Source organism: Sycon ciliatum, chromosome 1 (assembly GCF_964019385.1).
Source record: "Sycon ciliatum chromosome 1, ocSycCili1.1, whole genome shotgun sequence".
Lineage (NCBI taxonomy): Eukaryota > Metazoa > Porifera > Calcarea > Leucosolenida > Sycettidae > Sycon > Sycon ciliatum.
The window spans coordinates 17,391,866-17,416,590 of record NC_088643.1 but is presented as its reverse complement, the minus strand read 5'-3'; the positions used below and the strand labels follow the sequence as shown (position 1 = coordinate 17,416,590).

Here is a 24,725-nt window from a genome sequence, read left to right as displayed (position 1 = left end):
CTGCTTTTTGGCACTGGGTCGGATTTTTTTCTCCACGACCGTAGCTGCGTAGATCTATCCCACTGATCTGACTTGTGTACAGACTGTCACTGTGTCAGTCAGTCAGTCAGGTGGCTGCGAATCTGTTGTCACAGACTGTGACACTGACTCAGTAGCAGCAGCGATGTGCAACGCCGGAGATTGATGCAGCCCAGGGAGCCCTACACATACCGGTATGTCACTATGTCAGTAAAATATGTGTAGGGCTAGGGCTCCCTGCTGCAGCCCTCCTCCAGCTCCGGCTCCGTGCCGTCCGTGGCGCCTGACGATCTGTCTGACGTGACGACGAGATCAGCGAGCATTGCATAAATATGGCGGTTGCTGCAAACGAGACACCACATTTTTTCGGCTGATCGTTTTGGACCACATCGCTAGTCGCTACATAAAAAAATCGGTGTGCGTGTGATCATCGTAGATATCTACAGACCACATAACGACGCGTATGCAGCGCAGCATGCGCATATGCAGCAGTGGAGTGGAGTATTTTTTCCCCTTTTTTGAGTTCTTATGAATATGATCATTATGAGTGCAGTGCACCAGTGACTGTGCCACAGTCTGTGGTGTATGCCTGCAACTCACTGCTGCCCAGTGCATAGTGCTGGCCCGAGAGTTGAGGTGCGATCGAAGGTTTACTTCGCACGAGCTGCTGCTTTACTACTACTAGCCTTTGGCTTTGCTTTAGTTTCAGCGTTGTCGTGTTTGAAAATCGTGGACGTCAGGAGGAGTGTTGCAGAGGTGCTCTAGCTAGGCCAGGGGCGGCAGCCTGTGTGCCTGTGTACTAGTATTCTTGGCAGGGGCACGCGTCTCTGTTTTATTTTTCAAGTAGAGTGTGCTGAGAGAGGAGATTTGCCAAAATGCCGAATCTGTCGCTGAAGGTCAACATCCCGAGCACGGGGGCCGTCAAGACCATGCAGGTATGGAGGAACATTTCCTAGCTAGTAACTTTGCTTTTGCTGCCGCTATTGCTGCTGTTTGCCTTGCTCTTGACCTCTCTATTACTGTAACCGACTAGTTCTGTAAGATGTTGTGTAGAAAATGGAGCATTGGTGCAGTTTTTTTTCCAACACACCATATCGCGGCAGCGTTGACTAGGTCCTCGTGCTTGCGTGGATGGTGCTGTCGTCCATGGCGTGTGTGTGTACCTCTGTCCTTGCCTTGCAGTTCGATGCGAACATGATGGTCTACGACGCGTGCAAGCTGATTCGAGATCGTCTGCCGGACCCGTCTTCATCATCAGGTCAGTTTTTGGAGTGACCGTGATGTCGTTTGGCTTACAGTTGTGCTCACTACTAATCTTGATGATGTGTGATGTTTTTCCGCATCTGCAGCCAAAGACTTTGGCATGTTTCTGCCAGACGAGGATCCCAAAAAGGGGGTATGGCTGGAGCCCGGCAGAACACTGGAGTATTATCTACTCAAGACTGGAGTGAGTTCCTCTCTGTTTGTGAGACCCTGCGTGTTGCAGCGTCTATGATACACCACTGTTACTGCACGAATGTAGCTTCCCTGCTCCGCCTGTTGGCATGTATGGGTCGTAGTCGAGTGTTTGCGCGATGCGTGTGTGTGTGTCTGTTATTTGTTTGTGCATTCCACCTGTTGTTGGCGTTGCGGGGAACGAATCATTCCTTTTTCTTGAATTGGAAATAACTTAGGAATTCGCATCGGTGGCATGTGTGGCATTGGTGGCTTGGAGGACTTGTGTTCATCGTGTTTCGACGTTAGGAAAAAATAATACTCTACTACACTGTAACACGAAATCAATGTGTTCTGTCGTTCGTATTTTTCGTACATGTATGTGACGTTTTGCGAGCTATTCACCTGGACTTGTTCATCTGTTCTCAGTTTAGATATGTCCCTGTCATGTACGTTCGTGGATGGCTAGCCGAGCAGGCCCGGTCTGCTAGTTTGCGAATTCGGGAAGTTCGTGGGCTAGGTCGTCGCGAGAATTGCCTATGCCAGCCCAGGCTGTGCGGCCGGTTGTACCGACACACACCCGTAGCTTGTCCAGGTCGACTCGCACGGACGTCGTTCATGACCCCGTCTCAAGCCACTTCATTGCTGGATTGTTAGATTGCCTGCCTCGCTGGCTCGCGACCCTATGAATGACGCGTAGCTTAGGAGAATCTAATTTGTGTAAAAGCTATCCGCGTCGTGTCGCTCAAAACTCGTAGTTCTAACCCAGGCTGTTGTCGGTGTCGAATAGTTCATTCTGTCCAGGCGATCTAGGAAATATGGGACGAGAGAGGGATTGTGTGCCGCTTGCAAGGGACCATTGGGGCGTTGGAGTGGGCGGCTATGCACTGTTTTATTGAAACAGTGAATCATCCTAGGCTGACGCCTAGCAACGATGTCACTATTTTTGTGTTGGGAAATTGTCAATACGGATTGTAAAAATGTAACCCAACGGGCGCACAACTGACCACAGCTTAGCGCAGGTCGACGCAGCAGATGTCTTATTGCGCGTGTTGGCGCTTGGTGCGGGCCTGTTGTGGTTGATTTGCGGCTTGGTCCCCGGACTAGGAGTCAGAGTGCCTAGACTGTACAGGGCACCAGCCAAGCAGAAGGACACAAACTATCACTGAAAGAAACACAGAGTTTCAAAGTGTGTGTTTGTTCTGTACATGTACTGCTCTGCAGTTCACATTTCACTTCCAGTCATCCATGTGAATTACATTATTTTAACACACACGTTGCAAGGATCATTGATTTGCAGCCACAGTATGAGGTGAAACAAAGTAAAGAAGCCATTGTAAGAGTGCACCTGTCTCATTTCTCATCCATTCATGATGGTCCTATTGGCCTGTCAAAGTGACATTAGTTGAATGATTGGCATGTCATGTGGCTGCTTTATGCCAAATTATGGCTGGCTGAGCCATTGCAAATAAATAATTGTAGTAATACTTCCACGAAACTAAGACTTAGTTATTCATACTGTCACTAGCTGGGTTGCAGGATACTAGTAGTTTCCTGACAAAAAGCAATCTCTGGAAGATAAAACATGCATTAGGGAGTTTTGCTCTATGGAGAGAACATTATGAAAACGATATGCAAGCATCTGGCCATGGGGTTTATACGTAACGTCGTTGATTCGGAGACTTTCGTAGGAAAGTTCTCTCCATGAATTTTCTCTTCGTGTTTTCTGGAATTGAATAATTAGATGATCAGGAGCTACTTTAGTGTAATTTGGTTATCCACAATCACCAGCCACATGAAATCAAGGTATACATTGTACATTCAGTATACAGTGTACTACTGTGCTGTACCTGAGGTCAATTGTTTGTAGTCAGTGAGATGCTGGAATCTACATCAGTACAACTAACAATAAGCCAAAGCTAGCATCCCTCCTACTTGCAAGTGCATGTCATGTCACTTGCAAGTAGGAGGGATGCTAGCTTTGGCTTATTGTTAGTTAGAGCTGCTGAGTGTTATGCAAATGGGATCAGGTTGGCCAGCATACTGGGCAGCAGCCTTCAAGTTAGTTCAAGTGGTCTACTGTTCTGGTGCTGTCTCCTCACGTGCATAGTGGTGTTGGGTATGCCTGAAATAGGAATGTATGCAGTCCACAAGAGCTGACATCAACTACAATTACGCAGTAACTAAGTTTGGTGCATGCCTTGATGCTTTGCTATCAATGAAAAGCTGCAATGATCTAGCCTGGCAAAGGAGAGTGGCCCTGTACTTCGCCTAGTTACCGGGGCACAAACAACTGTTCATTTCTGGAGCACAGCAGTGGATGCATGCTTTCCGAGAACCTCTTATGGCGTATGCCCTGATCCTCTGTCCGAGACAGGTGATGTAGTTCCATGAGCATGTGTCCGTGCCTGACTGGATGACACCATGCTCCTTACTTCTTGCTGCTCTGGGAACGTCCCGAGGTCATTTCTCTTTCACTGTAATGTCTCTCCTGGTACATGCTGTGCATACGGGTGTGGGTAGAGTTCCTTGCTTGTGAGGGTGGCTGTGGGTGTTGAATGGCTGGACATGTGCTGAGAGGCTTGGCTGTATGGGTATGGCTGGAGTACAAGCTGCACCTCTGTACTCTCGCCAGAATGGACAACTAATCATAGGACTTTCCCTGTAGCTGTGCTGCACGTGGGATAATGAAGATGGAGTGGCGATAAATGGGAGTGTTTCTCTTTGAAGTGTTGTTGGTAATTTGTATCATTATGCATTGTTTGAGAAGGAGGGGCATTATGTGGATTGCTGTCTACTGCTTGTAGTAGTGTACTTTCTGGTGGTGTTGTCCGGTATCCATTGTCATGCACATCACTGTGTATACTCCATGGATCAGCTAAATACACTAAAATACACTGCTTTGCCTACTACTAGTACTGGCCTTTCTCTAGGGCAGTGCCTGCACATGCACTCCTATGCAATAGCTCGTATCCATCCCCTTGTTTGGTCAAGATACAACTTTGGAAGTGCAGTCACACTGTGAATGGCGGGCGGGCCTCTGCTTATCCAGTTTTGGTTGGACTCTGCCATGTGCCCCATTGCACTGTTTGCCAGTGGGCCAAGCCAGATCTGGGAAGTACCTTTCAGTTTAGGGAAATGCGTGTGCCCATCCGTACGGTCTTACTGGACCAGCTGTGACACTGGAGTGGTCATGCTCATCACCCAGTGTGACCACTAGCCCAGGGAATGACTGCATGCAGCAGCACTTAATGCACTCATTTTTAAATCATGTACAGTATCTGCAATTCAATAATTATGGATATCCAGTGTCAATGCTGACAGTGAGGCTCCATATGGTGTATGATGTTCTTCAAACTACTTATGTCAGAGACACCGATTGTCCATATAGATTGCAAGCTTAGTTGCAGAGATATACAGATGCACATTTGTAGTATGTTGTACCTGCTCTAAGCCATCATAGAGGGGGCGGGGGAGTCCTGATGTGTGACCTATGCTCTGATCCCGGAACACCGGTGAGGTCACATAGGACAATGCTGCATCGTGCAATTTGCCCCCGCACGAGTAAAGATTTTTAAAACAAATTAAATAAAAACACCCAGCTCTACACAACGCAAGCAGCCAAACACTACACTAGACGGTATCATCAAGAGTCCATAATCCCCAAGAGTGTGCAACTCCAGCTATGGGGTCTGCGACGGCAGAACTTCACATCACGTGATGAACCCGTACACATTGTTTGCACCCTGTGCATGATTGATGCAGGGTTGTACGCAACCCAGCTTTGGGTACTACTCTCTTGTGATCACTTTGCACTGTTTGCCAGTGTAACCTTTTGAATCATGTCACGTGATGCGAAGTTCTGCCGTCGCAGCACTGCATAGAGGTGCAGACAGTTGCACACTCTTGGGGGTTATGTACTCTTGGTATCACTGCTATACTTGTGCTGGCAAAGTTACCAGCCTCAACTGGGGTTGATCTGTTGGTTGGATGGCTAGCTCACTGATGGTCGTGTGGAATGCAGGATTTTGAAATGTCCTTTGACATCGGGGCTTGCTGGTGTCTGTATCTCAAAGTCGTGTGCACTTTACAAACTGGTTCACACCAAGTGCTTGCGAGCAATGGCTAGTGATTGCGCAAGCGTTTGATCCATGCTGCTTTTAACGCATATCCCAGGGAGGTCAGATCAGGGTCGAAAGCGACGCGGCTCGCTTTCGTTTGCGTTACTTGTATTCATAGTATTTTCTGTAACTAGGAGCGTTGTGCTTGACTGCGTATGCCGGTACTCGTACATGTAATTATAATGTTCATGTGGGTGATTTCTTGTGGAGTACAATAAAGAGTCGACAATGTTGCCTTTTTAATTGATCACGTGGCGTGACATCACATCGTTGCTGATCCCTCCGTAATGCTTGTTTGCTGCATTGGTTTCGTGTAGGACCTGGTGGAGTACAGGAAGAAGATCCGACCGCTACGTGTGAAGATGATGGATGGTGCGCTGAAGACAGTCATGGTAAGCGTGGTCCCATGTGCGTTTGGAGGCTGCGTTCGAAATTCCAACGGCAGATCCGCGTGCTGTATGTGCGATGTGACAATTACTATACAGTCGTAACTTTTTCGTTTCATGAGACCTATTGAGTAAGTGAGTATAGCGTAGCTGCGTTGTAGCCTTGCCATGATCATAACAAATCACAGTGCACACAGCCGCACTAAAGTCATTGAGTGAATGCAACACATTATTTTGAGAGTCAGCTGAAACATGGTGCTTCAAATGTGTGCAATGCAGGGAAGGGGGGGGGGGGGGGTATGTATTAGGGCTTCTTGGATTTGTGATGGTTGTCGACGTTCGCTCTGTGCCCAGTGTCACCCCAGACATCACACCGTTTCTTTGTGTCCATGTTTTCGTGCGTGTAGGTTGATGACAGTCAAATCGTGGAAGATCTTGTCAAAACCATTTGCGAGCGTATTGGTAAGTCTATGCTCTTGTGCACCAGAGCCATTGCTGTGCTTTTGTTTGCGCTTTTGCTGCAACTACTGAATAGTACGGCACATACTTTTTGTGTGCATTCTAAAATTCCCAGCATACGAACATGCTCTTTCTTCACTGGAAACTTGAAATGTGCGGCAGGAACACAACTTGCGTTCAGTTCAGTCGGTTTGGATTTTACAGCGCCGTCTTGGAACCGTACATTTGATTGCATGGATTCTAGTACATGTGCATGTGCTTAAAGTTATATTTGGTGGCGTGATATCTTTAATTAATGTGAATGGCTTTTCATTCTCTATTTTGCTGTCATGTCGTGCAGGTGTGTCCAATTACGAGGAGTATTCTCTGATTCACGAAGAGGACGATGGCGATGAGGACAAGAAGAAGCCATCGGTAAGAGCAAGAGTAGATAAACAAGAGTGTGCAACTCCGGATCTCTCCTGCACAATCTGCAGATACCCCCGCCCACGGCGGAATTTTTTGTTGACGTCACCTTTTTTCAGAGAAACGCGCAGTTTGCCGCAGAGCAGTGTGAGAGCACGTGCTGGACACCGACCTAGGTCCTTTAATTGTAGTGTATACGTGTAAAGCCCGGCCAAGAGCACGAGGGAAAACTTTCCGAAAGACTCGCAGCGCGTGCGTCGTCGAAAAGATTACGTCAACAAAAAATTCCGCCGTGGGCCAACCCATCCGCGAGTTGCACACTCCTGTTTATCTACTCTTGGTAAGAGTGCTTGTTGTGGATTGTGGGCAATGTCCAGTGCATTGCCTCCATAGAATTTTAGTATTTACCCCCCCCCCCCCCTTCTGGCCCTTGAGTGGTCACCCGGGACTTATAGCGGGAGTGAGCACGACCATCACGTTATCGATCTTACTGAAACAAGAGGTCTGAAACACCCTGCTCTGAACTCATCTTGACCAGCACTTTGTAGCGTGCCTAGCGTATACTGAGTGTTCCTTGTCAGCGGTGCATGGACATGTACATGTACAGTGTACACGCATGGAGTCTACTGTATTGGCTGTGTTGACCTTGCAAGATTGTCATTTTTACTACTGCTGCTGCTGCTCTTGCTGTCAACACTAGGACAAGGAAAAGGAGCTGAAAGTGCGCGACGCCAAGAAGATGGAGCAGATCCGCAAGCAGTGGCACACGGACGACGAGCTGCACTGGCTGAACCAGGACAAGTCTCTTCGCGAGCAGGGCATTGACGAGACGTCGGTGCTGACGCTGCGCAAGAAGTACTTCTTCTCCGATCAGAACGTGGACCGCAACGATCCCGTGCAGCTCAACCTGCTCTACGTGCAGGCCCGCGATGGCATCCTGCAAGGCAGCCATCCGGTCTCACAGGATGAAGCCTATCAGGTAAGTACAACCGGCCACTACTAGCCCGGTATCGGTGCTCGCGATGACCGGCATGGACTGTTCCTATCTACTTGTACTGCTCATTTTCCGAAAGAGAGATGTTTCTTTCGGTATAAGGCACTTCCACTGTGCTCTGTACAACATTAGGCTACCACTGCTGATTCCTATGTTGGATTTCCCATTCGGCTGTACTATTGGGCTTCCGGTTGTCAATACCCCATAACTGTATTTTAAATTTAAATTGCTATCCATGAAGAGGATGTTGCTAATGTTTGCTGTTGTGTGTCGTTGTGTGCAGTTTGCTGCTCTGCAAGCTCAAGTGCAGTACTCCAACTATGACAGCAGCAAGACCAAGGCATACGTAGAGTAAGTGACGTCGTGCTCAGACAAACTCGCTTGCACCCATCCGCGACTCTCATTGGATGCACACTACGATATGAACATAGCGGTCTAGAGTCTTCTGCTTCAAGAGAAAGTGCCGGTACATGTGCAAAGCTGGTTGTGTTTCTCATCGCATTTGTATAGCCAGTGATAACGTGGATGTGGGAACTTTACATTACCTTTTTTCAAGTCCTGGTGCCAGTACACGTATCCTACATGTACAACTGTACATGTGATCCAATTATAATTTCTCTGTATGTTTGTTGTTGCTGTGTTCACAGTGTGAAGGAGTTCTTGCCGAAGGAATACCAGAAGAAAGGTGTTGAGAAGCGTATCTTGACCGAGTATGCCAAGCTGACCGGCTTGACGGAGCTGAACGCCAAGTTCCGCTACATTCAGCTCAGCCGATCGCTGAAGACGTACGGTGTTAGCTTCTTCTTGGTCAAGGTAAGAGTTTGCCTTTGCTTGTTTTGTTGACGTGGGGTTGTGTCGATGTGGATTTGTGTCGATGTGGGTTTGTATTCATCGTGTTACATGTGACGTTGTTTCTCTCGTGTTGTCTTGTCTCTGACGGGCTGTGCAAGCTGTTTCATGTTGTTTGCTTTGCAATATTGATGTTTGTTTGCGTTTTTGTGTGTTTGTGCGTGCCTGCATGCATGTGGGTATGTCTGTATATGTATGTGGGATTGTGTACATATGTACATACACTTGCGCATGTACAGGAGAAGATGAAGGGAAAGAACAAGCTGGTGCCGCGACTGCTCGGTGTGACCAAGGAGAGTGTGATGCGCGTGGACGAGAAAACAAAGGAGGTGAGATGCGTGGCTTGCATGACAGTTTCCCTGGGATTTGCTTCGCATTGAAGTAATAGTTGGCTTTGGGAAGTGTGCTAATATTTGCAGCAACAACAAAAAGAAGAAAAAAGTGTGCTGTGACCAGGATTCGAACCTGGGTTACTACGGCCACAACGTAGGGTCCTAACCACTAGACGATCACAGCTTGCTACAGAAGCACACATTCCTTGCCCACCGGACTTGAACATATGTTGAGTGGACACACAGTAAAAGACTATCGACCAGCCTGGTACAACAGACCACTTCGCCAGGCACGGACGGTCTCACATTCATATTTTATGGTTGTGCGGTGCAAACCTCTAACTAAGGACCACCTGCCACCAAAGACCGCTTTCTCTGGTCCCAAGGGGTGGTTGTTAGTCACAGGTTTCACGGTATGTGGTGCGTATCACATTTCAAACGCAGATTGTGTACATCCGGGTCCCTTTCTGGGTAGTGCAGTTTGAAACGGTATCATTGTGACGTTGATGCTGTGTTGTTCATCATGGCTGTCGTAGGTTATGAAGACTTGGCCGTTGACGACTGTAAGGCGATGGGCCGCGTCTCCCAACAGCTTCACTCTGGTAAGCAGTGCACTGCGTAGATACATGGTGAAGATACACCGTGTTATCTGTGTTTGTGCTACTGATGGTGTGCTGCGCTGTACTGCTGTGATCTGATGCTCCATTACAGCAGCAATGTAGTGTGTGTGTATGTGTGCTTGTCGGGAGAACGGCTACAGCATCACATATAGTGTGTGTGTGTGCTTGACTTTGCATGCATACTTGTTTTATGCAGGCAAAGCCTCTAAGTAACCCTGTGCCGATACACATTCACAAAGTGGTGTAACTTTGCGATAACGGATGCCCGGCCTTTGCTGTCCCGTGCGTGTTCTGCTTACAGGATTTCGGTGATTATTCCGAGTCGTACTACTCAGTTCAGACAACGGAAGGAGAGACCATCTCCCAGCTGATTGCAGGCTACATCGATATCATTCTGTCACGGGTATGTCATGAGTGTTGTGAGCAACTGCTGATGGATAACCGTGCTGCCCCCCCCCCCCCCCCCACACACACACACACTCTTCCCCTGTTCTGTTTGTTCGGTATGATAAGCATGCTCTACTTCGTGTGTAGAGCGCTCCAGATTTGTACAACTATACGCACCAACAAAGCCGCTTGCTCCGTTCAAACTGGCCTCAAGCCTAGCCTGTGGGATAACTGACGTTCTCGAATACCTGATGACCGGATATTATTATTACAATACACGTAATATGTTGCCTGTAGCTCTGACAACTGGAGAGGTGGTGATTGTCGCAGATCGATTCTCTTCTTCTTTGTACCTGTCCTGTCGTAATGTGTGCTATATTGTTGTCTTTTCATGTTTACAGCAAAAGCAACCGGAAAGACCCCTGATGGAGATGGACAATGAAGCAACCATGCATGAAGATGAAGTAGCCCCTGGAAGGTATGAGAATTCTTCATTGAATGCTAATGTGGCTACTCTTGTAAAGGATGCGGTGTGGAATAGCTTGTGGCACATTTATTTAGTGCACGATTCTATTCCGGTTGGATGTATGCCTAGCTTTAGTGTGGTACCAGCAACACCGTGACTTAACTTTTCATGTGTGTGTGTGTGTGTGTGTGTGTGTGTGTGTGTGTGTGTGTGTGTGTGTGTGTGTGTGTCCATGTGTGTCCGTGTGTGTGTGTGTATGTGTCGCATGCAGAGCATACTCCATGCAGTACCAGCAGGGTGACGCCGGCCGAGGAAGCGAGGGCAACGTGGCCATGCCGGGCGTGATGCGCAACGCTCAGATGCCGCTCAACAGCATGCAGCTGGGCGTGTTCCCGTCCAACGAGGGCGAGGGACGAGTGCGCGAGACCATGACGCGTGGCAACATGCCGCCCGACGTAAGCATCAGTCGGAGATGTGTTGACTGCACCCCACTACACTGTCGTTACTGGTAGTTTTGCAAAAAGCTCGTGTGTGTGTGTGTGTGCGTGTGTGGCTGACTGACTTGTATGAAGTGTGTTGCGTGCACTGGATCCTTGAGGGTGGTGGCGTTTCTACGGATGCGGAAAGCTCGGTCTGACTGGGTCCTACGTGAAATGTGAAAAACGTGCTGTAATGCAGCCTGCTAGCCTGCAGGGATAGAGTGGCTGCTTCAGGAAATTATACCGAACACCTGCAAGAACGTGCGTGTGCGTGCGTGCATGTGTATGTGCGTGTGTGCGTGTGTGTGTGTGTGTGTGTGTGTGTGTGTGTGTGTGTGCGCGTGTGTGTGTGTGTGTGTACTTGAGTAATGAAATTCATTCATCATATTATGGTCATGTTGACTGTAGTGTTCATCGCACTGTGTGTGCACTGCAGGGTCAGATGGGCTCCAACACCAGCACTTCGGCTGCTCAGCAGGCGTTGACGGGCAACATCAACAACACGCTCGGCGTCATTCGCAACATCATCCCAGACCTGCAGAACCCGATGGACCTTCCTCCGATTGGAAATGACCCCGTACGTTCTGTGATCTGATCTCTGCCTGAAATGTTTATGGCATGTATCGCTACCACCTCTGGATGATGTAGAGCTTGCCAGAGTTCTCATTCTTGAATAGGTTTGGAACCATGCATACCGGTAGTTGCGAGATGCGTATACACACGGTGTTGTTCTAGTTTCTCCACTGCGGTCAAGTGATTACAGGGCTGCTCAATGGAATCCGATCGCATCAGTCAAGTACACGCTGGGCGCTGTGAAGCCCTAGACCTGCAAACACTGCGATGTGAACTGGCACAGGGTGAAAACTTGACTCGCGCGATGGGATTTCATTGAGCAGAAATGTGGTAGAGGTGTCTCGTGCTTACCGGCTAAGGGTGGAATGATACGATAGGGTTTGCAGTAACGAATATCTTGTAGTGTACATGTACATGTATTAGACAAACCCGTTCGATGTGCGTCACGTTCCTTGTTGTCTGCGCCTCCAGGGCTCTGTCGGCTGGAAGCAGAACCAGATAGACCTGCAGCGGCAGAACGTGTCCTCGCAGGTGACCGCCATCACAGCCGCGGCAGCACAGGTCGTCACTCTGACCAGCGGTGAGTGCAGCGCACATGATCAGGCGTAGATGTGCATCTACATTGTCTTGTTTAACCTCTGCTTGATATCTTCGTGGGTCTAGTCAGGGTAGTAGGCAAGAGAGAAGAGACTTTTAGAGAGTGCACTGTTCTTCATCTGTCAGGTGGGGAACGCACATTTCTTCGCCAGCCAGGCAGAGAATGCTGTGCTACACCCGGGCAGAATCTCGGTGAGGTGCTGAAATTCAACTTCAGTGCTCACGGTTGTGTGCAAACGCGTGGGCGCCATTTTGTGTCACGCGACTACCATGACTACAGCCCGACCAAAACATGTACACGAACTCTAGCCATCTCGCGGCGCATTTTCAGTGCGACACCTGCCTCTTCAAAACCTCCCCCAAGGTACCGCCAAGAGTCCATTACCCCCAGAGTGTGCAACGCCACACAAATCTCTGTCACGACTTGTTTTCAACATTCCCTCATCTTTATGATGTAATGTGGTGATTCGCATCGTTGTTGCGGTGTCACGAATGTCGCGGCCTGCATGAAAATGACGTAATGTTGAAAACGAGTCGTGACAAGACCCTATCGCGCGTTGCACACTCTGGGGTTATGAATCTTGGTAGCACGAGTAGACAGTACGACACTTAAAATTTTGGGTGTAACCAGGTGAGATGTCAACAAGGGGATTAACCGAAGGGATTTTTGATTTTGGCCCCGGGAAACTGAAGATGCTGTCCCAAAGTCCATCGATTGTCTACAGCGGTCCCTTGATTTAGAAAACAATCGCTTCGGTTTAAACTATAGCTTAGTTTGCGTCTACTGAAGATTTTGAGCCATCGATTGTCAAAATCGGTCAATGTTGTGCTCCCTTATACTGTTTTGGAGTGAGTCCACTCGCGTGCGCGCACGGACACCAACAAACAAGCAAAAAGAAGAAGGCATCTTCAAACACAACAAAGATGAAGGACCAAGGAACTACAAGTTACGCTATACTGTCCACTAGCACCACCAGTTACTAAACAATCAGCTCATGCGATAACATTGCATGACACTGACCGACGGTACTGGCGTTCCACAACTAACTGGCTAACAGCTCTAGCACATCTTAGGTGCGCACTCCAACAGCCTTCCAACTTGGAAGGTTCTAAGTTGTAGAAATAACATATAACATAAGGAGTGCAATGTTATCGCATGAGCTGATTGTTTAGTAACTGGTGGTGTTAGTGGACAGTATAGCGTAATTTGTAGTTCCTTGATCCTTTCTCTTTTGTATAAATTAATTATTGGCTCTCCATCCGAGTCCATTACAGCAAAGATGGAAAAGGGAATTTTCACAAGTCACTGTTCAGTGCACCGCATGGCGAATACTTACTGCAGCGAGACAACACTGAAGTCTGTGTACTCGGCAACTGCTGGCTGGTGGCCTCCTTAGACTTAGTCTTCAGTCGACGTTGGTGTCGAACCACTGGCCTTTTGTTCATGGTCCGGTCATCGTTTGTGTCGATGTAGTGTGCCGGCGTAAACTTCAGCAGCGGGTTTGCTTCTTGCAATGGAGGTGTTGCTTCGGATGTCTTTCAACTTCTGCTTACTAGCCGCGAGTCTAGTCAGCGTGATGGTGGCTGCGTATTTCTTTATGCTCTCGCCGAGCTTTTGTGTCGAACCACTGACCTTTTGTTCATGGTCCGGTCATTGTTTGTGTCGATGTAGTGTGCCGGCGTAAACCTCAGCAGCGGGTTTGCTTCTTGCAATGGAGGTGTTGCTTCGGATGTCTTTCAACTTCTGCTTACTAGCCGCGAGTCTAGTCAGCGTGATGGTGGCTGCGTATTTCTTTATGCTCTCGCCGAGCTTTTGAATTGTGACGGAGGACATTGCACGCTGGCCGGCAGGAGCTGGAAATTCGACACCTTCTACCCGTAGTCCAATGATACGAAGGACAGCGCGCCAGAAATAGTGCCCTGCTGCGCTATCAGCACCAAGTGTGAACAACAGGGAGAAAAAAAACTTGTGCCTGTGTGTTGTGTCTTTCTCCAACGTCTTCACTCACTCCCCGGCGAACGACTTCACCTGCGCTACCAGGACGTTGTGCTGCTGGAGGTCAGCAGGTAGAGTCTCCACGGCAGCCGCTGTGAGCGGCAACACAAACTCAGGTTCGGTGTAACCATGAGCTTGGCCAAGTTTAAATCCATGATGACTCTCACTGGCCATGTTCGAGCCAGCAATCCGCTGCCGAACCTGAGCTTCTCGTTGCTCTTCTGGCAGTCGTGTAGACCGGGCATGATCAGGCGATCCAGCATCTCTAGCAAGAGATGATCCAGGACGCGGTGCAGCGACGCTATCCACGTACGAGTGATGTTTGTCACTGTATCAGACACAGCAAACCTCACACCAAGATCAATATTTGAGAAGTTGCATCTCAGTTTCATAAGGGTTAATAGCAGCTGATCCTCTACTGCCAAAGCCTTCACCGTCCAGCCACTGTGGTACACAATTTTCATACGGCATATCATGTTCAGCAACTTCTTGAATTCACTCAGATCCGGGAGACCAGTGTAGTGCTGAATAAGATCGTCCCGGCTACTGATGTCTGCGAAAGTGAACCGTTTACGAGCAAGCTCTAATTTGACCTCCGCATATTTCCTCCGGAGTGAACAGCGAGAGAGAAGCGTCTTGAAGACGAAGAGCACAACATTCTTCTTGCGAACTAAAATGTTGTGCGCTCTCCAGTCAAAGTGATGCTGTGACCAGTGGAAACACGACAAGCGTGGGTGACGCGACTTTTGTTTGTCACCACTTTGCTCGTTGCTACACGTTGTCAAGAAGCTGTGACGTCAGACTTCGACGACGGCCTATTGGCTGCTATCTCCACGATTTCTGTCCAGATTGAATGGTGGCTGTCTGACTTGGCAAGGTATTCCAGCACCTTGTGGCCAAGCTTGACGCCAGCCAGTGATAGTGCAACCCGACCAGCAGACTAGTATTGGTTGGGTTGGTGCTGGTCACTGCCATGCATATGATTTGTGTCAGTCGGTGGGACAATCAGTCACTCCACGACTGCACAGTGAGCTCTCGCCTCTCGACTGACCCACTCTACTTGCACATCACCGCCGTATATTTATAACTGTTGTATACATTCTCTTCTTGATCAGTGTGACTGTGCGTCTTCTGTGTTGTTTGCTGCGCAGGCGACCCGGCCGAAACAAACTACACCGCCGTCGGCTCTGCTGTGACCACTATGTAAGCGCTCTATTCTATCACTCTGTTGAGGTGTGCCTTACTAGTTGCTTCTAGCAATTATGCTACCTGAATACAATCATATAGTTCTTAAAACTGGGCATTTGCCCTCTACTTTGACTACATCTCTGTGTATTATCTGGCCTGGGCATTTTCCCTCTTCCCCCAACCTGGGCATTTCCCTCTTCCCCCGACCTGGGTATTTGCCCTCTTCCCCCGACCTGGGCATTGGCCCTCTTCCCCTGATCTGGATATTTGCCCTCTTCTCCGACCTGGACACTTGCCCTCTTTCCGACCTGGACACTTGCACACTGCTCGGATTACACTCATTTGCACAACCTACACAGTACCAGCAAAGGGCGGCAGAAATCCCCAGGTCGGGATCTGAAGATAAGGCTACTGGAGGTGCATTGTTTATCTCTGTATCTGTTCGTCTAAGTCTTCCGCTTTGGCTCTGTATCGTCGCTGCAGCTCATCGAACATGTCCGAGCTGGCCAAAGGCCTGCCCATGCTTGCTGGTCTGCTGTCGGACACGAACGACTCCAACAAGATCCTGGAGGCGGCTCGCAATCTGGCCGATGCCGCTCAGGGACTACTGCAGTCCGCTTTGCCCGAGAACCAAGCGGTGAGTTATCACGCTCAAATCTTGCTCACTGTTATCTCACGAGTCTGGAATATTTATCGGCACCAGTGGCTGTGTAAAGTGGCCTGATGACCTTGTGCTGGTCATCAAAATCTGGTTGATTTGAAAAACGAACCAGATGTTGATGCCCAGCCCAGCCATGTAGTGTCTGCTTGTGACCATGGAAAGGTGTGTGCAGTACCTGTCTCTAATGTGTTGATATGCTGGTGGCGACCGGATAAGAATATAGGGATTTATTTATTTATTTTATTCCAAGCAATACATGGCTGGGGTAGCCAATGACCACTTTGCATGGCGATTGCAGGGTTTTTATAGCCAACCCTGGCTATTTGTGTATTGCTGGTGAGCCACAGGATGTCTTGGATAGTGTTGGTGCTTCTCTGAGCTGATGTCTTGGAGGTATGATGTGTTGTCTTGTAGAATCGTCAAGCTCTGCTCGCTGCACTGGGAGAGACCGGTGCTGCTGGTGGCAATCTGCTGGCCTTGATCGGTGAAGAGCAGGTGGACAAGCAGTATCAGGTACGTCGATGTGGATACTGCTGGTGCTGCTGCTGCTACTGGTGCTGTTGCTGCTGTTGTTGTGCACAGGTCATAATACCCCCCCCCCCCCCCCCCCCTCCCTCTCCTCTTCCTAGACTCAGTGTGCAGCTTGGGATTGACTGGCGTAGGGCTGTAATCTGCGATGACATAACCATTGTGTTTGGGATTACTGATTAGGTCATGAGTGTATACGACGAGTTTGTGACCAAGCGCTCAACACGCATCCTTTCGTTACCTGTGGACCATGCCTTGGAACTTCAGTTCGTACTTCATCACAACACAGAAGCTCCTGTACGCTCTTCGTACAACCTCATCTCGACTAGTACAGGCCCTTGACTCTGTGTGTTGTGCTTGTTTGACTGGCTGCTCGGTGCAGGACGACTTGATGGCACTTGCCCAGAACGTGGCTGCTGCCACCCGCCAGCTGGTGCAGCGCTCCAAGCAGGTGGCGACGGAATGCGACGACAAGCAGCTGCAGTCTAACGTCATCGAGGCGACCAAGCAGTCCGCCATGTCCACATCGCAGCTGGTCGCATGCACCAAGGTAGGCCATTGTTACTGTAATTTCAAAATTTTCGGTGTACAGTAAAACCTGCTTTAAGCGACCACCCCACGGTGCAAGCAAAGGCGGTCGTTAAAGCCAGGTGGTCGTTAGAACCAGGTCCCACAGTGTCTGTGTAGAACTGTCCGTGCATGGAAAAACGGTCGTTAATAGCAGGTGGTCGCTAAACACGGAGGTCGCTTACAGCAGACTGCTAACTGGCCTTGCCGGTTGCAGTGACGGCAAGGAGGCGAGATGGAATTTGTGAACCACTCCGACCAGAGTTCCGGGTCTGGGGTGGCAAGGCTGGATTTGCTGCGTGCCGCTCTCGCGCGGAATGACATGTCAAAGCCGGACCATGCACTGAATGTGTAGCGTGCGGCCGCTTTGACAATTGTGCTCTGGTACTTAGACAGTTCCAGACCTCTGCCCTGGTCATGGTGGCGGGCTATTTGGGCAAAGGCTGAGAAAACCTCCAGCCACAATGTCAAGTCTACGACTTTTCTTCAGCCAGGTTGACGAGGACATGGCGGATGGCACAAGGGTGATGTGTTCCCCCGTCCCCTGCACTGTGAACCCTCCGTCCGAACCCATGCTTGTGTCAAATGCTAGCTCTCCCAGAACCCTACCGAAGTCAACGTACTCGTGTAGTGGGGTAGGAGTGCACCTTCATCTGCCAACACTCGTTCCGACAGCAGCAATTGTGTTGCGATGAGTAAGTCTACCCTCCGATCCGTGGCAATGCTGCGAGCCAGTCTCCAGATCACCTGCAGACGCTCATCTTTCGCCACCGTCTGGAGGTCTTGGACAGGGCACAGGCCTTTCAAAGCCACACAATGTAGCAGCGATCGGAGCACACAATTACTCTCCTCATGCTTGCTCAGCAGCATCCACATACCGATATCCATAGCTTTCATGGTGAGACGGGTAGAAAGTAAAGGTTGTTCACTTAACTGCAAGAGCAAATGAGTACCGGTCAAACGATCTTCGTTATCTTATAGCTCGATGCGATCACGTAGTGGGGTAGGAGTGCACCTTCATCTGCCAACACTCGTTCCGAAAGCAGCAATTGCGTTGCGATGAGCAAGTCTACCCTCCGATCCGTGGCAATGCTGCGAGCCAGTCTCCAGATCACCTGCAGACGCTCATCTTTCGCCACCGTCTGGAGGTCTTGGACAGGGCACAGGCCTTTCAAAGCCACACAATGTAGCAGCGATCGGAGCACACAATTACTCTCCTCATGCTTGCTCAGCAGCATCCACATACCGATATCCATAGCTTTCATGGTGAGACGGGTAGAAAGTAAAGGTTGTTCACTTAACTGCAAGAGCAAATGAGTACCGGTCAAACGATCTTCGTTATCTTATAGCTCGATGCGATCACGTAGTGGGGTAGGAGTGCACCTTCATCTGCCAACACTCGTTCCGAAAGCAGCAATTGCGTTGCGATGAGCAAGTCTACCCTCCGATCCGTGGCAATGCTGCGAGCCAGTCTCCAGATCACCTGCAGACGCTCATCTTTCGCCACCGTCTGGAGGTCTTGGACAGGGCACAGGCCTTTCAAAGCCACACAATGTAGCAGCGATCGGAGCACACAATTACTCTCCTCATGCTTGCTCAGCAGCATTCACATACCGATATCCATAGCTTTCATGGTGAGACGGGTAGAAAGTAAAGGTTGTTCACTTAACTGCAAGAGAAAATGAGTACCGGTCAAACGATCTTCGTGATCTTATAGCTCGATGCGATCAGCGAAGCAGAGATGGAACAGCAGCAGTCTTCTTCTTCTTCTTCTTCAGGACCTTTCGGGGTTTGATCACGGCGCTAGTTGCTGAAGGGGGGGGGGGGGGGGGGATTGCTGGTGGACGCTCCGGGCGAGCAGATTGCCTTCGAGGAAGAGGCTCTCTTGGTCTGGCCTTGTTGCTGAAGGCTGGATGTAGTCCGGCTCAGGCTGCACCATATATCGATGGAGACTGGACCAACCCTCTGTGCTGCTGCTGCTGCTAATGTTGGCGGTGGAGTTGCTACAGACCGAGCAGGTGCGGCTTGCAGACCCATCGATGTTGTAAATGGCGTCATGCAGGACGCTACTGCATCTTGCATGACCCGGGAGATTTCTGCAGATTGCTCCGACGTGAATGCGGGTGACGAGCCAGGCTGGGCCGTGGCCGCGGGGCTGTGAGTGGCCGAGGCTAACGCAGGACTAGCACGCTGACGCGTGGTCTTTTTTGCGACCTGGCTCGTATTGGTAGACGCCTCGTTTCTTGCCTGGGCTGACAAATGCTCATGAAAACGGCTAACCTGGGATCTAAAATCTCCTGAGCACGAAAGCCTGAGTTCTCTCAGTTGAGTTTCGACTCCGTCGGTGTTGAGTTGGCGGAGATCGGAAGGTGATGGCATGGAGCTCATGGTGACAGGAATAGGCTAAGAATCTTCTGCGACTGCTGAGCTTCCGAAATTTCAAATTTCACAAAGAAATTCCAGAACAGTTGAATGCACACAGCAGCACAGCCAGCAAGAGAAAAGGGGCCGTGGATGGATTTGTTCCTGCTTTTGTTGGCTATGGCCATCCATGTGACCCTTACGGTATTGGTGTGAGTACGGCGTTTGCTTGCTCTGCCAGCTATGCGCCCGGCGCGAGTGAAATCTGATCCTTGAAACGGCTTTGATGAAGCCGTACGGGCTTCCTTCTGCCCAGTAAGGATTCTGAAGTTTATTTTATTTTCCTTTGCAAGCGCCGCACAGGACTTCTCTGTACGCATTACACAGGGCTTTGAACTGCCAATGCGAAATGTTTGAATGGTGCTGGGGCGGATGTGACATTAGTTAGGGTGTCCCTGCAGCCGGCCTAATCGCGTTTGTTGCCACAACCGATTTAATATAACAGTCATGATGCACACTTGTCCACTACAGCGCTGCTCGGTGAAATCCAGTCGCGTGAGTTAAGTTGTCGCCGCCTTGCACCATTTCGCAGCCCAGTGCTAGCAGGTCTAGGTCTGCACAACGCCCGGCGCGTACTTGAGCAATCCGATCGGATTTCATTGAGCTGTACGAGCTCTCCTCTGTGTGGTACTAGTAGTTTGCCGGTGATCGCACTCAGAGGTACATATGTCGAATGTTGGGTACTTCCGTGTAGGGTAGGTAGTGAAAGAGCAGTACCACGTCCTGCAACTGTCCTTATGTCAAGCCTCTTCTACGGGCAAAAACACCATCATGACCAATGAATAGAAAATTCAACTAAAACCCAAAACAATGAAAAGAACTCAAAGCTAAGAAAATGAACCCAACCAGCCGCAAAACGCGATCATGATCAATGAATAGAAAATGCCACTAAAACCCAAAGCTAAGGAAAAGAACTCAACGCTAAGGAAAAGAACCCAACCAGCCGCACACGGAGCACACAAAGGCAACAGCATGCAACACTGTGATGAGACGAACCTGTCAAAGGTAAATGGGTTCAACCTAACCTTCAGTGCTGCAACCATGCATTAATGTAGACCAGGATGCATGTGCAGAGGCGTCGGCAGGTATTCGACATTGGTGCAGCCGCATGAGTAGGTGGGGGTCGCCCCCCCCCCCCGGAAAAATTTAGGGAAATTGGGCCCAAATAGCCCCTTTTTCATTGCTTCAAAAGTCACAAGATGAAATAATTGGTGCGGTTTTGGCCGGACCTGCTGCACCGGTTCCGGCGCCCCTGATGTGTACATGATTTTACGACTCCCCGATCTGGTACCCAACGAACATGACTGTTGCTTGACAATGCATGAAAGTGAAATTAGCGAAAATGTTGTTGTGGCGGCCAACGGGTGCTAGTACCCGTTGGCCTACTTGTGATGTGAAAGTGCCTGCACGTCATGTTGCTGAAGTCCGTTTCCCGTTTCCACTTGAGTATGTTTTACATAGAGGGGTGAATGGAATGAATGCATGTGTGTATATGTGTATGTCCGGGTGCTTGTATGTATATAATGCGACTATGTGTGTGTGTGTGTGTGTGTGTGTGCGCGCGTGCGCGTGTGCGTGTGCGTGTGTACCAGGCTCTCGCCAGTGTGGTTCACAGCCCGCTGGCTCAGGATCAGCTTATTGCCGCCGCCAAGCAGGTTGCCGACGCCGTCGAGAAGGTGGTGGGCAATTGCTCCCAGGCCACCGACAACGACAAGCTACTGGAGCCGGTGGGCACGGCCGGAACGGACGTGACCCAGGCTGTCAATGCACTGCTGAACAAGGTGCGCGAAGGGCCCGCCGTTGCCGTCAGAGGCCGACACGACGAGGCATGCGATGCCGTGCTGGCTGCCATTGATCGCCTCCACAATGCCCAGGGAAATCCTGCCGAGATGGCCAAACAGGTATGCATTGAAATAAGCGAGGCGTCAACAATTTGAGGATAGAGATCAACAGGATCAATTGAATCGACATTTCGTAACGTTTTTCTGTGTGTACAATAAAGCTGTTATGAGATGTCGATTCAGTAGTTCCTGTTGATCGCCATCCTCAGGTATGCATTGCTCTTGTTTGTTGTCTGCACTGCTCTTCTCTCTACTGCTATTTAGAGTGCACCTGTTTTATGATCACTCTAGTTTGCTGGAATGTCCTCCCCCCCCCCCCCCCCCCCGTGTGTTCTTGAAGTGTGTTGTGTGGATGTTGTATCTGTGTGCTTGTGTGCGTACTTGCGCTGGTGTATTTGTGTGAGTGTGTGTAACTAAGGAGGAATGTCGGCGCAAGTTGCAAAAAAAAGGAAAATGCAGATACGGGCACACCGTGCTCTCCAAATGGATCAATTCGGGCTCTTTTAAATGAGGCAACAACTATGTTCTGCTCCTTGTCTGCACTAGGCTCGTTCTCTGGCTACAGCGTCTTCTCAGATGGTGCAGAGTCTGCGTGATGAGGCGTCAGGTCTCACCGACAAGGCGGCCATTGATCGCCTGCTCCAGGGCGCCAAGGCCTTGGCCGACGCCACTGCTCGCATGGTGGCTGCGGCGAAAACCGCCGCCAGCAATCCGGCGGACGAGGACGCCCAGGCGGGGCTGAAGAAGGCGACGGACGATCTGCGAAACGCCATGAACGCCGCTGCCGGGGACGGCCTGCGCAAGAGAGTAAGTGAGGTGGGACGTGTGGTGTATGATTCAAACGGTGTTCCGACAAAATTCTCATCTACTGCTGAACATTGTCATCACTTCTTCGGATTAGCGCTGGTGAAGTATTCACATATCATGTGTCACTTGCACGTACATGTACTGGGAATGCATCGAGTCAAGTCTACTTCTAACAAACTACTCGCATGTAGCGGTGTTTGTAATACACATGTATACAGAACTACAGTAGTTCTCTTGTACACTGGTTTTCAACTTTTCGTTATATCCGGAGTCGACTGTACAAGCTCATCTTCCACTGTGTGTGTGTGTGTTGTTGTGTGTGTGTGTGTGTGTGTGTGTGTGTGTGTGTGTGTGTGTGTGTGTGTGTGTGTGTGTGTGTGTGTGTGTGTGTGTGTGTGTGTGTTGTGTGTGTGTTGTGGTATACATGTAGGTCATCAAGCGTTTGGAGTTTGCTGCCAAGCAGGCTTCCGCTTCTTCCACACAGCTGATTGCCGCGGCGCAGGGAGCATCGGCATCCAACAGGAACCCATCCTCACAGCAGCAGCTGGCCGCCCATGGCAAGCATGTTGCTGACGCCGTCGGTACGCTAGTGCAGGCTATCCGCCAGAGCACGACACATCCTGATAGTGCATCGGCACAGCTCCAGCTTATCAATGCCAGCCAGCAGCTGATCCAGCCGGCCAGCAAGGTATGTGCCGCACCTAGGTCGTGGTATGTGCAGGTGTGTGTTTGTGTGTGCATGTGTGTGTGTGTGTGTGTGTGTGCATGCGTGCTTGTGTCTTCCTGCATGCAACTCTGCATGTGAACGTTTTATTTCCACTCCTCAGTGTTTGTTTGATGTACCCATGTCATCTTGCAGTTGTACAACCATTACCATTATCAACGGATATCCACTTGTCTCTAGAATGCATGTATGCAACCATATTGCACTGCAATCTGGACCCACTTTGGTTCCAGTAATATCATGGGAATAGCAGCAGGTCCGGCCAAAGCCGGACCACTTTTTCGCCTTAACATGCCCAGAATGCAGGAATTTGCACCCTAATTTCAAAATATTCCTGGAGGGAGACCCCCCCCCCCCCCCAACCCCCTCCAGCCGGATCACCTCCAATGGCGGTGCTACGCGCCTGAATATAGCCTCACTCCAATACTTGTCTGTGCTTATTGTTTTAGCTCATTGCTGCATCGAAGGCAGCCGTGCCAACAGTCGGTGATCAAGCTGCTGCATTGCAGCTGGGCAACTTTGCCAAGACAACAGCTCAGGCGCTGGCTGACCTACGCTCAGCAGCCAACAAGGCACTGGAGGCATGCGGCTCCCTGGAGCTGGACAGTGCTGCGGTAAGCCATGTGCATTCTGCGTGTGTGTGTGTCTGCGTGTGTGCGTGTCTGCGTGCGTGTGTGTGTGTGTGTGTGTGTGTGTGTGTGTGTTTGTGTCCAGCATGTGTCCGGTGTGTGTGTACGCACACAAGTGTGTGTTTAGGCAGTTTTGTAGAACTGTGTTCTACTGTTCCTTCTTTCCTCCACTTCTTCTCAGGACACGATCCGCGAGCTGATCAAGGACGTGGACACGTGCATGCGGGTGGCAAAGGAGGAAGAGCTCATGTCGCTGCCAGGCGAGACCCTGGAGACGGCCGCTCTAGAGCTGGGTGCCACCAGCAAGACCGTGGGTTCGTCCATGGCACAGCTCCTCACTGCAGCGTCACAGGTATGTGTACCGTATTGGAATTCTCTTGCCACAACTACACTTCACATGATTGTTGTGGCTGTTTTGAAATCTGTTTCTATTTTGCCGTGCATGCGCAGTGTTCAGATTTTGCAAACTGCACATGCACTGTAGTGTTGTGATTTGCAGCGCCCTCTCCGGGAAACTTCACACTGTGCAGTGCAATGATTAATGTCTGCTGTTGTCAACAAATAACCGGCGTGGAGACAATAGCCTTTGCATAACGGGTCGTCGCAAAGGTGTTTTGTCGTGTTCGTTTCATGCTCAGACCCCCTCCCCTCCCTCTGAAATGAACGCAGCTTGCTATGCTGGACGACGGAAATCGCATGCATGTACATGCACAGTGTACAGTGCCGGTTGACTTGCGATTTTGGCTCACACCCCCACCCCCGCAAACAAATGATGTTCGTTTCAGGGATGACAAAAAGACTTCCGCGACAACCCCTAAGGCCATGAACAGTATCATTGACTCTATTGCTGTCTGTGTATGTGTTACTGTTGCTGTCACCAGGGTAATGAGAACTACACCGGCATTGCAGCACGCGATGTCGCCAATGCCCTTAAGGTGCTGAACAACGCCAGCCGTGGCGTCGCTGCCGGCTTCAACAAGCAGCCCGAGGCGCAGGAGGCCGTTCTCAAGTCGGCGCGCACCGTCATGGAGAACTCTCTGAGTCTGGTACTCCAGGCCAAGCAGTCTCTGGCCGACCCCACCTCACCGGAAAACCGCAACAACTTGGCTCGGGTATGTTGATGTTTGCTACCGGTATGTGTTTGCTTCTGCCTCGTATGGTTGTGTTATTCTGCTGTCTACATTGCTTTCAAGTGTTGATGAAGAACAGTAACAAACGGATTTGTACTTGCTGCTTATAAATG

General features: G+C 49.9%; 1 protein-coding gene and 1 non-coding gene across 3 annotated transcripts in view; one reads left to right on the top strand and one right to left on the bottom strand.

Moving 5' to 3' along the window:
- The first annotated feature begins 701 nt into the window (after window positions 1-701).
- LOC135815594 (talin-like) overlaps window positions 702-24,725 on the top strand; it is a 41,115-nt gene continuing 17,091 nt past the window's right edge. For both annotated transcript variants that reach the window (XM_065328921.1, XM_065328913.1), the window contains exons 1-26: window positions 702-953; window positions 1,201-1,276; window positions 1,368-1,465; window positions 5,891-5,965; window positions 6,367-6,421; window positions 6,759-6,832; window positions 7,524-7,802; window positions 8,101-8,168; window positions 8,465-8,630; window positions 8,906-8,995; window positions 9,535-9,600; window positions 9,920-10,021; window positions 10,407-10,483; window positions 10,743-10,926; window positions 11,387-11,527; window positions 11,995-12,103; window positions 15,268-15,319; window positions 15,788-15,941; window positions 16,380-16,478; window positions 16,876-17,043; window positions 21,074-21,382; window positions 21,869-22,129; window positions 22,560-22,817; window positions 23,303-23,467; window positions 23,664-23,834; window positions 24,364-24,594. In XM_065328921.1, coding sequence (XP_065184993.1) covers window positions 894-953; window positions 1,201-1,276; window positions 1,368-1,465; window positions 5,891-5,965; window positions 6,367-6,421; window positions 6,759-6,832; window positions 7,524-7,802; window positions 8,101-8,168; window positions 8,465-8,630; window positions 8,906-8,995; window positions 9,535-9,600; window positions 9,920-10,021; window positions 10,407-10,483; window positions 10,743-10,926; window positions 11,387-11,527; window positions 11,995-12,103; window positions 15,268-15,319; window positions 15,788-15,941; window positions 16,380-16,478; window positions 16,876-17,043; window positions 21,074-21,382; window positions 21,869-22,129; window positions 22,560-22,817; window positions 23,303-23,467; window positions 23,664-23,834; window positions 24,364-24,594 — 3,588 coding nt within the window. In that variant the 5' untranslated portion in view covers window positions 702-893. The remainder of the gene's footprint in view (window positions 954-1,200; window positions 1,277-1,367; window positions 1,466-5,890; window positions 5,966-6,366; window positions 6,422-6,758; window positions 6,833-7,523; window positions 7,803-8,100; window positions 8,169-8,464; window positions 8,631-8,905; window positions 8,996-9,534; window positions 9,601-9,919; window positions 10,022-10,406; window positions 10,484-10,742; window positions 10,927-11,386; window positions 11,528-11,994; window positions 12,104-15,267; window positions 15,320-15,787; window positions 15,942-16,379; window positions 16,479-16,875; window positions 17,044-21,073; window positions 21,383-21,868; window positions 22,130-22,559; window positions 22,818-23,302; window positions 23,468-23,663; window positions 23,835-24,363; window positions 24,595-24,725) is intronic.
- Trnah-gug (transfer RNA histidin (anticodon GUG)) lies at window positions 9,111-9,182 on the bottom strand. Its single transcript has one exon. It is a non-coding gene; the product is annotated as a tRNA-His (tRNA).